The following is an 18,825-nucleotide window of genomic DNA, read 5'->3' as shown; positions in this document are numbered from 1 at the left end:
GGGGGGGGGTCTTTTTCCAGTTATTTTCTCCTCTTTTCCCGCTCAAAAATCCATCTCGAACACTCTACCTTCTACCACAAAAATCCTTTTCAATCCAACTTTTTTTCAAAACTCATTTTGGTATTGAAATGTTATGTGGAATGTAAGAAAATGGACGAAGATAACCAATGTTATTTGGAATATAGTTGGGTGAAAGTTTACTTATTACGGCCATTTTCAAATAAAAAATCTAGCAGTTTGATTTGTAATACCTGTTTTTCAGGTTCCGTTGATAATTTGTTACTTATATACTAGAATTTAGATCTAAAATTGTTCAAATTTCAATAGAAAATTGTGGTTTCTTGAATTAAATTGATGTTACCATGGAAACGAAGCCCGTGACCTATGTATCTAAATGTAAAATTCAAAAGCGTTTACACTGGTCTATTTAAGAAACACAGCTTCGTCTTTTTATTTTCATTTCAACAATATCCATGAGAATAATAACAGCATGCTGAACGATTTTCCCATAAAAAATGCCAGACGAGGGGTACTGTTGTAAGTATTCTAAGCTGTGAAATTTGTTTGAATAAATGCAAATAACACGAAAATATAACTTATGTTAGAAATAATATGTTTTAAAGATACATTAACTAGAAAGATAATCTTATTCAATATCTTTTTATAAGAAATTACGACAAAAAGCAAGATATAAGCTATTTTAAACGTCTCTGTTCCCATGGTTACTTTAAACTTTAAGAAAAATAGGGTACCATGTAAAGTGCTTGGTATTTTGCTAATAATATTACCCAAATATTCCATGCCGGTCATTAACAGAATGGCACTGAAGCCGTCAAAACCCCGTATTTTTATTCATAGTTGTTTAAAAATGAGAGAAAATGCGTTACCATGGAAACACGAGCCCCGCGACATACACATTTTAAGCTGATATTAGAAAGCTAACGTGCATTCTAGTAAAATTATTAATTATGCAGACTTCTACGAATATCAATGAAACTAAAATACACTGAAAAGTGTTAAATATCCGTATTTTCCTTCTTCTTTCAATATGAAATACCTTTGGAGGGTCATGTTCTTCAAACCTTGATAAAAACTGAACTAGAAGGGACAGAGACAAACGAAATTGAGATTGTAGCAGTTAAAACTTCATATTAGATGAAATTCAAAAAAATGCTGCGGTTCAACTAATTTGAATTTACCCTTGTAACAAGGTAACCTACCTCCTTAATAACTGCCTTTAAAATAGGTCTTTAGTTACATATTCTGTATCTACTGGTACAGTCTCCACTAACATCCTTGTCGTATCATCTTTTAAATAAGTTGTATATAAAAAATCTTAAACGATACTATGTGTATTGTGAAAATAATCGCACTCTCACCTGATAAAATCACAGCTGGATGAAGTGACCCGTGTAACAAATATTGGCAAAAAGGAATGAAAGTTTGTAAAATGGGAAAATTAACTGGAAAAGTTGCCATTTTAACGGCTTCATCTTATGGGTAAGACTATCTTATTTATTTATCGTAAAACGCGTTATGAAATCTTATTCGCGAAAATCTTAAAAATTTTGTTATATTTAGTATGGTGGCAAATTTTTGCCACGAGATAGCTAGGTAACTATCACGATATTATCGACATCTTTCCACAAAATGTGTGCATTTTTCAGATCTAGCTATACTTTTTCTGAAAATGTTTTAGAGCCTAGCTGCCACGACATCACGACAATATTCTAAACTATGGTGGTATGTTTCTGCCACGAGATAGCTAGGTAACTATCGCGATACTTAAAAAGTTATCTTGATAAAGCGAAGTTTTCTGAAAAGAATATCTCAATAGACTAAAGTTTCCTGGAAATAAGAGCATGTCTCGAAAACAAATTTTTATCAAAATTTATGTCGATAATGTTTTCAGAAAAAAAATGTAGTTATTCCGTGCTGCGACTTTAAGTAATGAATATTCCCACGATTTCCACGTGAACTTCGGGATTACCAAATATGATTACGATGTTCTTTAAGGACCATAATTACGGTGCCTTATTAGGACAATTTTAGTTTCGCCAGCTCAACATGCTGATTAATAATGGGAAGAAGGAATGCTCTGGACAAGGTCATTCTTGTATCTGACTTTTGGCCTCTAAGTATAGCCTTGATTGTAGATAGATCTAGGGACCTGGTGGTGAACATTTCTGTCGAGTAATATCAAAATCTCTTTAAGGATTGTTGAGTTACAGTCTGGGCAGCAAAAAAAGGCCCTTCCGGCCTTTGACGTCCACGTGTGACCTTGACCTTGCAGCTAAGGATATGGGCTTTGTGCATGACACGTTGTCTCATCCAGGGGAACATTTATGCCAAGTAATAATATCCTTATGGATGACAGAGTACTGGACCGGACATGAAAAACCGCTATTGACCTTTGAATTCCAATTATGATCTTGACTTTTGAGTTAGGGGTACGGGATTTGCGCATGCCACGTCGTCTCATCATGGAGAACATTTGTGTTAAGAAATATTAAAATCCTTTTATGGATAGCCGAGTTATGAATCGGACAGGAAAAAAGTCCTGTTGACCTCTGACCCCCTATTGTGACCTTGATGTTTGAGCTAGGGGTCCGGGATTTGCACATGACACGTCGTCTCATCACAGGAAACATTTGTGCCAAATGTTATTAAATGCTTCAATGAATGACAGAGTTGTGGACGAAACACGAAAAAGACCCTGTTCATGCTATGTAAATATTTGGCTACCAAGTGTGACTTTAACCTTTGACCAAGGGATCTGCAACTTGTGCATGACACATTGTCTCATTATGAAGTACATTTATGCCATGTAATATTAAAATGCCTTCTTAGATGGCAGAGTTTTAGACCTGACAGGAAAAAAGCTCTGTTGAACTTTGACCTCCAATTGTGACCTTAACCTTTGAGCTATGGGTCCGGGTTTTGTGCACGATACGTCGTCTCATCATGGAAAACATATGTGTCAATTAATATTGAAATCCCTTCATGGGTGACAGAGTTATAGAATGGACACGAAATTTTGGACGGATTTGACTGGGTGACCTACTTTCTGACCCCATATGACCCAGTTTCAAACTTGGCCTAGAAATCATCAAGATAAACATTCTGACCAAGTTTCATGAGGATGGGGCCATAAATTTGGTCTCTAGGTTGTTAACAAGCTTTTCCTTTGATTTGACCTGATGGCCTAGCTTTAGAGCAGACATGACCCGGTTTCGATACAGGCCTAGAGATCATCAAGATAATCATTTTGTGCAAGTTTGTGTCAAATCAAAACATAAATGAAACCCCTATATGGCTTAAAGGACCGAAAAAAAAATTGCCGCTTTCAGGGGCAGTAACTCTACAACCCACGATGGAATTTACTCAGTTTTCGAAAGTAACCGAGATAATATTGTGACTTTAGTTTTATATAAGAGTGGTTAAAATCAAATATAAAATGTGACTTCTATCGCGTTCACAGGGTAAAAATTACCAAATTTTGGCTCTTTCAGGGGTCAATCAGGGGCCGTAACTCTGGAACCTATCATTGGATCTGACAGAATCATCATGGAATCCAAGATTTATTGTTGTTTAAGATATTTTGCAAGTTTGCATCAAATCAAACCGTAAATGAAGTCTGTATATGGCTGTAAAAGCAAAAAGAGGAAATTTTGACCCTTTAAGGCGTCATGACTCTGGAATCAATGATGGGATCTGGCCAGTTTGCGAAAGGAACCTAGATATTATGCCAATTCAAGTTGTATGCAAGTTTGATTATAGTCGATTGCAAAATGTGGTCTCTATAGTGTTCATAAGCCAAAAATAGCAAATTTTGACCCTTTAAGGGGCCGTAACTCTTGAACCCATGATGGGACCTGTCTACTTTTCAAAAGAAACTGAGATATTATGCCAATACAATTTGTGTTTAATTTTGATTAAAATTGATTGCAAAAATGTGGTCTCTATCGTGTTCACGAGCCAAAAATGGCAGATTTTGGCCCTTTAAGGGGCCATAACTCTGGAACCCATGATGGGATCTGGCCAATTTTCGAAAGGAACCGAGATATTACGCCCATACAATTTGTGTGCAACTTTGATAAAAATCAAATACAAAATGTGGTCTCTATCGTGTTCATATGGAAATTGTGGACAGACGGGCGGACGGACGACGGGCGATCACAAAAGCTCACACTATCACTACGCGACAGGTGAGCTAAAATAGCATACGTGCGTTTACTACATATATTCCTAAATGTGTGTGTGTGTGTGTGTGTGTGTGTGTGTGTGTGTGTGTGTGAAGTATCAAGGTAGGTGCAATCACAGGTACCTTGGCTGCGCCTAGACATACAGCCGTCGTGTTGACTACCCGCCTTGATTTGACCGTTATTTCTTATACAGTTATACTTACCAAATAACACGCAGCTTTCGATTTATATGTCTGAATTTGCCGATGATATTAAAACAAAGACGAAGTAGAACTCACGCCATTTTTATACCAACGGAAGTGAATTGAGCCAGGCTTAGCAATAAAAACGACTAAATCCGCAAAGACAGATTCCCGGCGTGTGCTAAAATGTAAATTATTTCAAACATGAGAAATAACGGTTAAATTTCGACAGGTGGTAAACACGACGGCCATTCGAAGGGTACTTGTAGGTGCAATAGTTTTTTTAAAAAAATAAGAGGATCATTTTGTTGGCAGACGGACAGACAGACAGGGGTCAACCTATAGTCCCCTCCTGTCTCATCGGCATTCTGAAGTCGTCAGGTAACATTTCTTTGCGTGACTTCCATAGAGAATCGACAGACGGTTAATTTCTTGCATGACATAGTAGGGACCCTGTGTATACTTTCAGTTTCTAATTTTGTATTTTATGATAGTATATGTCTGTAAAACCAACGCGGAATACTTGCATTTAAACGATTCTGAAGCATTCAATTCATTATATAATTAAGTAGGATAGGGAGTCACAGACCCTCCGCCCCCACCCCCAATGGAAAAGTACATGCATAGCACGAGGGGTTCGACATTAAATGACATTATATACATGACGACTGATCAATAGAGACAATTTGGTACGTATGTTTTTATTTCATTTACGCCTTTAAAGGGCATAAATCACCTACTGTAGTCGCAAAAGGGAATACAGTGTCAGTCGCAAATACGCGTTCAGATCAAATATCAAAACTGGCAAGCCTTCAGCATACAGTGAATGTTTTTTACCGACTAGATAAAAATTAATTTCTTTCAAAAACGCAACAGATATGCAACATCTTATTTACATATATTTATGGAGTATGCATGCATGCTTATTTCAGAAAACATCATGGATTATTGGATTACAAATCAATTTGATGTGTTATTCACCAGTTTCGTGACTTGGTCGAGTGAATTCTTATGCAATGGGTGTGATCAATCAACATTTTGTCAGCATTTTGTAGACATTACCTGTCAGTTTCATCTATTATATATCATATACACATATTTATGTTAGACTTATTCACATACAGTGTAAAGCAAAATAATTAATTTTAAGACGATTTCTTACCTTCCGGGTGTCTGTTTATTGTTTTGATCAGTCGCAAGAGGAAGAGGGGGGGGGGGGGGGGGGGGGGGGGGGGGGGGGGTACAGTCGTTTATAGGGTGTGATTTATGCCACCACCACACGCACGCAGAACGGAACGGCATATTATGTTACATGTAGATACATTTTTTTTATATATTTCCCGTAAGTTATATTATTTATCATATATAACGGGGCGTCATATAGTGATCGGACCGTCCGTCTGTCCGTACGCCCTCTTGGTTTCAAGTTGATAACTGAAGAAACCCTTATTGTGTTGAGGGTTAAGTAGGTCAAAGGGCAAGGTCACAGTGACATCAGGACTGGAAATGGGACAACTCCATATTTTTAGAAAATATCAAACAACACTAAATCAAAGATAGAAAAGGTTGTTTTACATGAAAATTGAACAAGATATATTATACTCGGCAAAACAATTGTCAATTTACATTGAAATCCGGAAAAGCACTGCATAAAAAGGGCCACAGACACAGTTTGGACAGTTCGGCGCTTTTAAAAACTCATCATTACATAACTTCGTTTTGATGCATTTGTAATGATGTCCCAGTGCTGAAATTTCACCTAACTAGATGAACGTAGTTTTTTAGCAATTGCTTTAGTTCTGTTTCTTTACAAATGGCATTCATTTTAAAGGCAAACAACTTTTTGATAATATCTTAAGTATTCAGCCGTACAGAACATGTTATGGACAAGTAGATTTTTGATAAAGATTTTGTTTGTTTACCAAATATTTCTTTGTTTTGATGATATACTCCTAAACCTTCGAAAATAAAATGTACTTTGATGCGACTACAGATAGAATATTCCTAGCACTGGTGACATGACTTTCGTGGTGCCCACCAGTACATTTATTCTTGCAAATCTAAGGCAATTTATATTATTTAAATAAGATTTATTTGTGAAAAGCGACAGAGGTGGGTCCAGTTTTTCTACTTTCATCAAATCATTTGCAGAATCGGGCTATCAACAGCGGAACGACTTCTTGAAGATGGCGCTAAAGTCATGATAAGCAGCCGAAAGAAAGAGAATGTTGACAAAGCCTTACAAACATTGAAAAACAAAGGCCTAACTGTGTCAGGGGTAGTATGTCATGTGGCGAAAAAGGAACACAGGCAGAAATTGATTGAACAGGTAAATTTGAAATTTGGGGGCGTCCTTGTCCGAATGTTTAAGTTCTCAGATTTTGGGTCACTTTTCCCTCACTGTTGGGATTCTAAACCGGGTTTAATTTTTGCTTGGTTAGATTAATTCTATGTTTCCAAAGGATCTTATAGATGTTATTAGGATGTAGAATTCTTCGCGTGGTGATTTTGTTTTTGTTGGGTTTAACGTCGGACCGACACAAATGTATGTCATATGGTGACTTTCCAGCTTTGATGGTGGAGGAAGAACCCAGGTGCCATTCTGTGCATTATTTCATCACGGGCGTGCACCTGGGTAGAACCACCAACATTTCACAAGATAGCTGGGTGGCTTCCTCATATGAAGAATGCAATATCCCGAGAGAGGCTCGAACCCACATTACTGAGGGGCAAGTGGTTCAAAGTCAGAGACCTTAACGACTCGGCCACGGAGGTTCCACGCGTGTGGAAGCAATCCAAATGGCTTATGGGCGGTTGGCGCTTCGATCCAGATGTCCGCGGGTGTCTGAAAAAAAAACATCTCGGAGGACATCTGGAATATTACCCCCAAAGTGAAGCTGGCGAGTCACCACAATGCCACAAGGCCACTCAAAACTGATGTATCCTGAAAAATATATCAAAAAGTATCAAAATACTTACGAAATTACTTGTTAGAAAAGAATAATTTCACCTGAACATTCAAACTAAGTTTTCACCAGTAAGAGCTAAATCATAGGACTTGACTTCGGTGAAAAGAACTTTCGCAACTTGTGCACAATATACACATCGTAAAGAATGAAGCCTGACAGGTTTAAGTTGTGCTTGTGCAGATTTGACGTGAGAGCAGAATCACAGTAACAAAGTATTTCTCAAGTTTTTATTTGTGAGTTATAGTCATATCTTTTGACTATGATTTGATATGTAAATGCAAAAAAATCAGTCAGCAAAAATGAGTAAACTCACAAATGAAATTTAGGCATACCGTAAGCAAGAAAATTAATTTCAACCTATGATTTTGACGGCAAATGTAATTTTAGCAGATTCAATCATGACACCCAAATATGTGAATTCATACATTGAATTTTTTTCAAACATTTACTGAAGAACTATTAATCAGTTGAATATGGTATCACCAAACTACAGTGTGTTCTAAAAAGTGTGAGAGGACTATAATTTAAGGTAATACTACCAGGTACGTTTTCAAGTCTAAGCAAACTGCATTGTTAACTTTTGTGAGAATAGAAATATCCCCAGTCCCAGTAATGGTGCTGTCATTGATCAGCTGCACAATAATAATTTTCCGTACTTGCGAGCGAGTGAATTTATTTATTTTCTTAATCATGATAATGTTGATGAGGTCGTCCCGAAGAAGTACAAATCCATTTGGCAAAGTCTAAATGAGTCGCGCCATGAGAAAACCGATATAGTGCATTTGCGACTAGCATGGATCCAGACCAACCTGCGCCTCGGCGCAGTCTGGTCAAAAATGCTGTTCGCTTTCAAAGCCAATTGCAATTATGCGCAGGCAGGTCTGGATTCATGCTGGTTGCAAACGCACTATGTTGGATTTCTCATGGTGCGGCTCAAATAGTGTCGTTGTGGCATAAAATCCACCAATCAAGCTATTTGGTTTGTGTTTATGGTTTGTGTTGTTTCTTTGGTAATTTTCTTATTGTTATTTCATACCTTGTACATAAACAAGATAAACAGTGAAATCATTTGATTTCGTTTGCATGTTGTTTCGTGGTTTGGGAAAAAACGGCTATTTTCGAGGGGATATTAATTCGTGGAAACACAAAATGACTGAGAATTTTACTTTTTCATTTAAAACAAGTGAGAGATCATTTCTAATTGGAAACATCATATTTTTCTTCTATAAAACGCGCCTTGACACAGTGGTAACATCCTTTTTAAAATACATTTGAAAACGAAGGTATATGTTCTCTGGAAAATAGTATATTAGATGACACCGTATGAACTACAAAAGGCAAAACCTATTATGTCCAAACACACCTAGTGTCTAATACAAGGGCATTTGGTTCCGTCATATAAAAGTCTCGTTAACACTCCAGAGACCAGAATTTCAACCTGATATGCATAAACACTGGGGATTGTTTTGTCACTATGTCAGCATTGGACCAAAGATCTACCTGCGACACCTGATCAAAATATACAACTGGGGTCAAAGGCTAGGTTATTTGATGCAATGATAGGAAAAAGATGCTGACCTTTTGATAAAAAACACTAAGTAACTATGCTACCTTGTTATTAATCACAACGCTGTAAAAATGTTGAGATCGTTTTGGCGAATATGTAGCCTCGTTTAAATAAAGTCTTTATTATTATTATTATTATCATTATTATTATTATGTTGATAGTTTTACAAATTTCTTTTCCAGACGTTGAAGGAATATGGAGGGATCGATCTCCTTGTATCGAATGCAGCTGTCAATCCCATATTTGGTCCTATATTGGATGTAAGTACATCAGCTTTTCATTGATATAATTTCGCATTTTGAATCCAGCACCACTACAAGAAATATCTTTTAAAAAAAGGTTGTCGGCGAATTGTAATAAGACAAGAAGTTTATGAGTTTTTCATATCATTTGTGTTATTTTATCATCTGTCTAACATTTTGCAAATAGCAACTTTAACAATTTAAATGGCTCTCAATTAATTGTTCACAAAGGTTTGGTAGGGGTGCAATTTTGTTTCGTTTACGACAAATAATTACAGCAGTGGTCTTGAAGGCACTTCTCTACCTAGAAGACTTTAATCGATAGGCTAATTACACCCTTATTTATTGGCGCCCCTTTATTCACGTATTCAGCTCTCTCTGTAAATTGATATCTGTTGGTATTTGAACAGGTTTTTATTATATATTTATTAAACTTACTTATCATTTTTAGATAAAATATTCTTGCTAGATAAACGCTTTGTGTGACATTTCACTCAGCGTTGCACAATCAGCAGAGTGAAAAAATAGGCACTCTCGTCGAATCAGGTAGAGTGTTGCATAAATCTTTCGGTGGAGTAGAAAACAGTCACCACTTCTTATTTGTATGTAGAGCTTATGACAACTGTCGCACCTCACTTCTGGCGAGTCTTGTCCCTTTCACTAGAAATATTTGTGAAACTACCCTGCTCTTTGGTGACGACTCTTTATCTGATGAAGATAACATAGAACTATTTGCAGCTGTCCAGAAGTATATTCTTGACAGTGGAAGGTTCACTAATAATTAACATTGACTTTCATTGTGACATGTGCTGTAATATCTTGATAACACCTGACATCCTTCTACGTTTTAACTTGTTCATCTGCAGGTGGATTATTTCTATTTTCATTATTTTTCACTTATTTTCATTTATTGATTTATTCCTTTCTTTTTCTACATATTTTTTCTTGTAACTATCACGATTTGAAATTCTTTACTTCTCTTACTAGCACTTAACTTATTAGTGACTTCTGAAATATGACTGAACAGGCTGATAATATTTTGTCTTTTTCTTGGTAACTATAGGAATAAAAGAGCCTTGTGTGATGTTAAGTGACTACGATTTTCTTACTAGCACTTAACTTATTTGTGACTTCTAAAATATGTACGAACAGGCTGTCAATATTTTGTTTTGTTCTTGGGATTTATAGGAATACAGCCTTATATGTTAAGTGTCTACGATTTTAAGAAACATCTCTTATCGTATATTTTCTTCTAAAATTGGATGTATTGCACAAGAAATATTATTCTTTTTTGTAAATTTAAGCCATGTTTTTGGTGTATATCTTATAATAGATGATTGACCTTATAAGTACAATGTGCTTTCGTCAATATTCTTTTCATGCAAAATGGTTACTGTACTATTGTTATTTGTGAAATTCATGCAATAAATATGTTTAAACTAATCTTTCGTTTCATAAATTATCTATAATGCGTTATCAAGTTATCTATTTGCAAACTTAAGTTACGTGGCATGGAATTGTCCAGGTCACGAATTCGTTCTTAGACGGCGTTCGCCGAAAAATTGGATTAGTTATGATAGATGAAAAATTATTTAGCTATTTTAGCTGTGTGAAGTTGGCTAAACAAACGACATACGACATTCGAAAATTTTGAATGTTGTCCTGTGCTCGACACACGACATACGACATTCAAAACATTTGAGTGTCATCCAGGATGCGCCATACGACATATACGACATTCGAAATTTTTGAATGTCGTCCAGTGCGCGACATACGACATACGACATTCGAAAAAAGTTGAATGTCGTGCAAAAAACGACATTTGACATACGACATTCGAACTTTGACAAAAAGATTTGAATGTCGTTCAGTGCACGACATACGACATTCGAAAAAAGTTGAATGTCGTGCAATAAACGACACTGGATATACGACATTCGAACTTTGACAAAAAAAAATAGAATGTCGTTTAGTGTGCGACATACGACATACGACATTCGAAAAAAGTTGAATGTCGTGCAAAAAACGACATTGGACATACGACATTCGAACTTTGACCAAAAAAATTTGAATGTCGTTCCGTATGCGACATACGACATTCGAAAAAAGTTGAATGTCGTGCAAAAAACAACATTTCACATACGACATTCGAACTTTGACAAAAAAATTTGAATGTCGTTCAGTGCACGACATACGACATTCGAAAACTTTGAATGTCGTCCATTGCACGACATACGACATACGACATTCGAAAATTTTCAATGTCGTTCAGTGCGCGACATACGACATTAGACATTCGAAAAAAGTTGAATGTCGTGCAAAAAACGACATTGGACATACGACATTCGAACTTTGACCAAAAAATTTGAATGTCGTTCAGTGTGCGATATACGACATACGACATTCGAAAAAAGTTGAATTTCGTGCAAAAACCACATTGGACATACGACATTCGAACTTTGACAAAAAAAATTGAATGTCGTTCAGTGTGCGACATACGACATTCGAAAAAAAGTTGAATGTCGTGCCAAAAATGACATTGGACATACGACATTCAAACTTTGACAAAAAGATTTGAATGACGTTCAGTGCACGACATACGACATTCGAAAAAGGTGAATGTCGTGCAACAAACGACATTGGACATACCACATTTGAACTTTGACAAAAAAATTTGAATCTCATTCAGTGTGCGACAAACGACATACGACATTCGAAAAAAGTTGAATGTCGTGCATTAAACGCCATTGGACACACGATATTCGAACTTTGACAAAAAAAGTTGAATGTCGTGCAAAAATGACATTGGACATACGACATTCGAACTTTGACAAAAAAAAATTGAATGTCGTTCTGTGTGCGACATACGACATTCGAAAAAAAAAGTTGAATGTCGTGCAAAAAACGACATTGGTCATACAACATTCGAACTTTGACAAAAAATTTGAATTTCGTTCAGTGTGCGCCATACGACATTCGAAAAAAGTTGAATGTCGTGCAAAAAAAGACGTTGGACATACGACATTCGAACTTTTACAAAAAAAATTGAATGTCGTTGAGTGTGCGACATACGACATTCGAAAAAAGTTGAATGTCGTGCAAAAAACGACATTGGACATACGACATTCGAACTTTGACAAAAAAAATTGAATGTCGTTCCGTGTGCGACATACGAAATTCGAAAAAAGTTGAATATCGTGCAAAAAACGACATTGGTCATACGACATTCGAACTTTGACAAAAAAAATTGAATGTCGTTCAGTGTGCGCCATACGACATTCGGAAAAAGTTGAATGTCGTGCAAAAAATGTCGTTGGACATACGACATTCGAACTTTTACAAAAAAAATTGAATATCGTTCAGTGTGCGACATACGACATACGACATTCGAAAAAAGTTGAATTTCGTGCAAAAAAAAGACATTGGACATTCGACATTTGAACTTTTACAAAAAAAATTGAATATCGTTCAGTGTGCGACATACGACATACGACATTCGAAAAAAGTTGAATGTCGTGCAAAAAAAGACATTGGACATACGACATTCGAACTTTGACAAAAAAAATGAATGTCGTTCCGTGTGCGACATTCGGCATACGACATTCGAATTTTCTGAATGTCTTCCAGTGCGCGACATAAGACATACGACATTCGAAAAAAGTTGAATGTCGTGCAAAAAACGACATTGGACATACGACATTCGAACTTTGACAAAAAAATTTGAATGTCGTTCAGTGTGCGACATACGACATTCGAGAAATGTTGAATGTCGTGCAAAAAACGACATTGGACATACGACATTCGAACTTTGACAAAAATATGAATGTCGTTCCGTGTGCGACATTCGACATACGACATTTGAATTTTCTGAATGTCTTCCAGTGCACGACATAAGACATACGCCATTTGAAAAAAGTTGAATGTCGTGCAAAAAACGACATTGGAGATACGAAATTCGAACTTTGACAAAAAAATTTGAATATCGTTCAGTGTGCGACATACGACATTCGAGAAATGTTGAATATCGTGCAAAAAACGACATTGGACATACGACATTCGAACTTTGACAAAAAAATGAATGTCGTTCCGTGTGCGACATTCGACATACGACATTCGAATTTTCTGAATGTCTTCCAGTGCGCGACATGACATACGACATTCGAAAAAAGTTGAATCTCGTGCAAGAAACGACATTGGTCATACGACATTCGAACTTTGACAGAAAAAAGACGTTGAACATACGTATGTCGTATGTCGTGCACTAAACCACATTCAATTTTTTTTGTCAATGTTCAAATGTCGCATGTCCAATTTTGTTTTGCACGATATTCATTTTTTTTCGGATGTCGTATGTCGCACACTAAAAGACATTCATTTTTTTTGTCAAAGTTCAAATGTCGTATGTCCAATGTCGCTTTTTGCACGACATTCATTTTTTCCGGATGTCGTATATCGTATGTCGCACACTGAACGACATTCAAATTTTTTTGTCAATGTTCGAATGTCGTATGTCGTTTTTTTGCACGACATTCAACTTTTTTCGAATGTCGTATGTCGTGCACTGAACGACATTCAAATGTTTTTGTCAAAGTTCGAATGTCGTATGTCCAATGTCGGTTTTTGCATGACATTCAACTTTTTTCGGATGTCGTATATCGTATGTCGCACACTAAACGACATTCAATTTTTTTTGTCAATGTTCGAATGTCGTATGGCTAATGTCGTTTTTTGCACGACATTCAACTTTTTTCGAATCTCGTATCTCGTGCACTGAACGACATACAAATGTTTTTGTAAAAGTTCGAAATGTCGTATGTCCAATGTCGCTTTTTGCACGCCATTCAACTTTTTCGAATGTCGTTTTTTCGTATGTCGCACACTGAAAGACATTCAAATATTTTTGTCAAAGTTCGAATGTCGTATGTCCAATGTCGTTTGTTGCACGACATTCATTTTTTTTCGAATGTCGTATGTCGTGCACTGAACGACATTCAAATGTTTTTGTCAAAGTTCGAATGTCGTATGTCCAATGACGTTTTTTGCACGACATTCAACTTTTTTTTTTCGAATGTCGTATGTCGTATGTAGTGCACTGAACGACATTCCAATTTTTTTGTCAAAGTTCGAATGTCGTTTGTCCAATGTCGTTTTTGCACGACATTCAACTTTTTTTAGAAGGTCGTATGTCGTGCACTGAACGACATTCAAATTTTTTTGTCAATGTTCGAATGTCGTATGTCGAGCACAGGACGACATTCAAAATTTTCCAATGTCGTATGTCGTATGTCGCGCAATGGACGACATTCAAAATTTTCGAATGTCGTATGTCGCACCTTGGACAACATTCAAATCTTTTGAATGTCGAGCACAGGACGACATTCAAAGTTTTCGAATGTCGTATGTCGCGCAATGGACGACATTCAAAATTTTCGAATGTCGTATGTCGTTTGTTTAGCCAACTTCACATAATTATTCCTGATGTCCAAAGTTTTTTGCATCATATAAAGAACATTGCATTATAGATCGAAGAGTTTAGGATCTCGTTTGTAATTTGTAAATGTAATTTGCTTAATCTTAATATATTATTTACTATACTTGTAGGTGAAGTTTTCGATATCATCTTTGAACGTTTGTTTTTGTTTTTTTGTTGTTTTTTTACTAATATTGAAATGTTAAGTTCGAACACTATGTAAATGCACTTGAAGATGCATACATTCCATACCTTGTTAATTGGTCTTTCTGTTCGATAACTGCAGTGTTGAAACAGACGATTATCACAAGTACAGGATTTCTATAAATGACTAAATGACATAAGGGTACAAAAAAAAAAGAAGAAATTTAGACGATGATAATTTCATGAAGAGATTTAAAGCTATATATGTATATCGAACCAAAACTATAACCCTGCATTAAATGAAATGACGCTTTACACGACTATCACATGTTAAATTGTGCTTTTTACTTACATTCATTCAGTCATTGTCCTTTCTTTTTTCAATTTTCATTATTCTATTCAATTTTTTCATACAGTCAACTGAAGACGGCTGGGAAAAAGTATTTGAAGTTAATGTCAAATCAACCTTTTTCCTCATCAAAGAAGTTGTGCCATACATGGAAAAAAGAGGGTAATGCAGTTATGTTTTGTACAGTACTGTGAATAAATGTCTACTTGAATGATATGTATTGGGTTGAGCGAGAAAAAATCTATACTTTAAGTGTCACTGAAAAAAAAGTTCATTTTAGTCATGCCCTGTTGAATGAAATATCTACGAAAGATAGGTATTCTGAATGATTTATTTACATATGTTATGAAAAGTGAAATTATACCGTATTACGCACCCCCCCCCCCCCCCCCCCCCCCCTTTCCAACAACCTCCTAAAAAAAGAAATAAAAACAGAATTATTTCCAACGGTCTGCTGTTTTGTCTGTTGGCAAGAAGTTTTCATTCCCCATTCAGACTTGATCATTACACTTTTCAGGGGCGGATCAATAGTCATTGTCTCGTCGGTATCAGGCTACATACCGGCAATAGGATCTGAGGTAAAGGTTTAACCTTCCAGTACATAGTATTTTATTAACTTTGAAAATGTTAAATTTTATAGTATTTATAACTGCGTCTGCCTTTTAAGTTATTTTGAACACTCGTGTTTTACAGTATGTGGCATTTGTTGGTCTTTCTTTGGATTTATATAAGTTACCGTCTCTTTTGTTAGAATTAATTGTGTTAGGCATTTACATTATTTCAAACATAGTGGAGGTTGAGTGAGGTTTCGTGCGCACCTTTAACCGTTATAAACTCCCCAATGGTTTTGCCAGTGATCGTTAAAGGCGGGGCATGACCTGCCCTAATTATTTAACTTTGTGTATTTTCTTATGAAAATGTCTTCTAATTCACCTTTATCCTTATTTTAACTGATGAATTTGTCAACTATACAGTTTACGGGCGCATACTCAACCAGTAAAACTGCATTGTTGGGAATGACGAAGGCCCTAGCCCGTCAACTCGCCCGGATGAACGTACGTGTAAACTGCGTAGCTCCAGGGCTTATCAAAACCAAGTTCAGCGAAGCTGTAAGTCTCAAAAGAAGTTGCAAAAGACCTATTTGTTTTAGAATATTGACCTCATTGTCAAACTTAGCAGCCTATTTCACTTCAAATGTAGAAATGTAGGCATAACTCATTGATAAGCGAAGAGTTAAATGATCTGTCACTATTTACATACCATAGAGAAAAGTAAGAAAGAACTAGCTTCTTATTAAATAGTTTTGATCTATTTGTTGTCAGATTTCACGTTCTTCACGTTTTCCTTTCTGTAACAAGACAAAGCGGTGTTTGAAGATAAAATAGAGTTATCCTAATAATAGCTCGATCTGGGATGCTGTATTCGGCTCTCGTGGATTTTAGCCGGATCGGATGCGCGCCTCGTGTGAATCCACGAGAGCCGAATACAAATCCCTGATCTAGCTAATGTTATAATGACCCTTTTATTATATACCTCCACCTTTTTGTTTGGTGTTTTGTTATTGAACGAAATCTTCAATGTTTATCGATGTTAAAATGGAACTTAGTGAAGTGTTTATATGCGCTATTTCCGGAACTGTGTCAGGTCATTCATATTAATGAAAGAGTCCACAAAGGTACAATACGGAACTATTTCTGTTTGTTCAAATTTAATTGTGAAATACTAGCCGATTTTTTTTACAGAATTTATATAGATATATGATAAATCACATTATCAACAGTTACACATCTCGAGTGTACTTGTTCGATTCAGTTTTAGTATATTAACAATTTTCATATATTTCTCTCAATTCTATAGCAAAAACCGTCACGAGACTTTGTAGTCTAATCATATTTAATTGTATATATACATGTATATACATATTCTATTTACAACCAGAAGTTATAACAACATTATCTGGTACTCTAGATTTTGTACTAACAAGTATGCATATTGAATGAATTTGTTCGATTCCCTTTCAGCTGGTGAGCCAGGAAGGCGAAGAGATTAGGAAACTGATCCCTCTACAGAGGTAACAATTTTCATGCCAGTCTGATCAAACTCTGGCACCAAATTTTTATTATTAAATTTTTGTCCTCTCGCTTTAGTTTGAATTTCAGGTTGGAGTATTGATGAACTTTCACCTTTTCTATGCTATTACTGAATTGTACAAAGTTAAAATAGTTATTCTTCATTAATTATCACTAAACAGCTTGTATGATAAGATCCATAACTCTGGCTCTGCCTATAGTATTTCATTAACTTAGAATGTCAGGTTACAGTGCTGATGCTCTTTTATTAACTGATAAAAACTGTGAACAGTTGTTCATAATCGGCAAATTCATATGTCATATATGACACGATGCGAAACTCTTAATCGCTTGTTTTATGTATTATGTTCCTTTGTTCACCATATTTGATTTTATCATAACGTTGACTTCAGTATTTTCTGAATTATGCTTCTTTTACATCATACATAGTAGCCATAGCTGTACTTCAGGCAGCTGTGACCGACTGGTTAAGGTTGCTGACTTCTAATTACTTACCCCTCCCCGCAACCTGGCTTATTGCATAGAATTCTTCCATATGAGGCTTTCCAGGTGACCGTCCATGATGCGAAAACACCCATTAAAAGCTGGAATGTCGCCATATGACATATAATTGTGCCGGTGTGACGTTAAACCAAACACAAAGAAAACAAAAGTTGAACTTTGAAATTGCCCTTTACACATCATAACTATCTCGATACACTTCTCAATTATTCGTTCTTTTCTTAAGATTATAGACACACATTTATTTTATTATGGCAATATTTTCAGACATTTTCCTTCATTTTCTACTCATTTTTGCCCATTTTCACACTCTTCGTCTCTCTTTGTCTTCAGATTATTTTCTCATCAGTTTATAAAACTGTATTGTAATTTAATTACATTTTATGTTGTTAGGCTTAGCAATTTCCAACATTTAAGTTTTAGTGTGTTAGCTGGTATCTCAGTTCCCACTAATGGGAGTGGATTTAAACTTTACACACCAGTCCACTTTCATGGCTGACAGTGATGTGCATTATACAAGTTCCATAACCCTGTTTTGCATTTTACAATCGCAAAATTATGACTCCTTTTCGACTTTCATAGTCATTCAACTGTTGAATGGTCGAGCGTTACTGCTATTGTTTTCTGGTGCCATACCAAGGTTACACTGGATGGCATGAAAATAAAACTGAACCATCAGTATTGTCGTTTATTTGTCAAACTAGTACCATATCTTTGAAAGAGTTAAAATTTGGTGTAAATAATTATACGTACCTACTTCCTAGTAACTGTCATTGAATAACTATATCACTAACATTTCGATTTGGTATTACTGACAACCGGACCTCTATACTACGCGTCTGAAGGTTCGCTAACCGGATCCTTGGCATATACAACTATTGATAGTAGGAAGGCACATTTTAGAAAAAAGTGCATTTTTAGAAAAGTTGGTTGTGTTTATTTCTTTTAAAAATAAACCTCTTCAAAAGAAATTAATGCCTATAAATCAGCATAGTTTTATCACCTGTTATTGTATAGTATGATAAGAAAAATGAAGGTTTTCTTCACATGCGCGTGATCTAACATACATAACTCGCTAGTATAGTAGAAAGTACTGCTGTCTATTG

At 35.9% G+C, this 18,825-nt stretch overlaps 1 protein-coding gene across 1 annotated transcript; it reads left to right on the top strand.

Moving 5' to 3' along the window:
• Positions 1-1,366: 1,366 nt before the first annotated feature.
• On the top strand, positions 1,367-18,218 carry LOC128545900 (dehydrogenase/reductase SDR family member 4-like). The gene is made up of 8 exons (XM_053532693.1): positions 1,367-1,500; positions 6,539-6,716; positions 9,106-9,183; positions 15,196-15,290; positions 15,646-15,706; positions 16,103-16,237; positions 17,150-17,199; positions 18,113-18,218. Exons 1-8 carry the CDS (start codon positions 1,436-1,438, stop codon positions 18,216-18,218), a joined length of 768 nt encoding a protein of 255 aa, XP_053388668.1. The 5' UTR covers positions 1,367-1,435.
• Positions 18,219-18,825: the final 607 nt, after the last annotated feature.

The sequence above is a fragment of the Mercenaria mercenaria genome, unplaced genomic scaffold (assembly GCF_021730395.1).
Source record: "Mercenaria mercenaria strain notata unplaced genomic scaffold, MADL_Memer_1 contig_1660, whole genome shotgun sequence".
Classification (NCBI taxonomy): domain Eukaryota; kingdom Metazoa; phylum Mollusca; class Bivalvia; order Venerida; family Veneridae; genus Mercenaria; species Mercenaria mercenaria.
Note: the sequence above shows the minus strand (reverse complement) of the source record. Positions and strands in the feature narration are given on the sequence as shown.

Coding starts and splice junctions, on each gene's coding strand:
- LOC128545900 (XM_053532693.1), top strand. CDS start 1,436: ATGAAAGTTTGTAAAATGGGAAAATTAACTGGAAAAGTTGCCATTTTA. Junction 1,501..6,538: donor TTAACGGCTTCATCTTATGG/GTAAGACTATCT, acceptor AATCATTTGCAG/AATCGGGCTATCAACAGCGG. Junction 15,707..16,102: donor TACCGGCAATAGGATCTGAG/GTAAAGGTTTAA, acceptor TCAACTATACAG/TTTACGGGCGCATACTCAAC.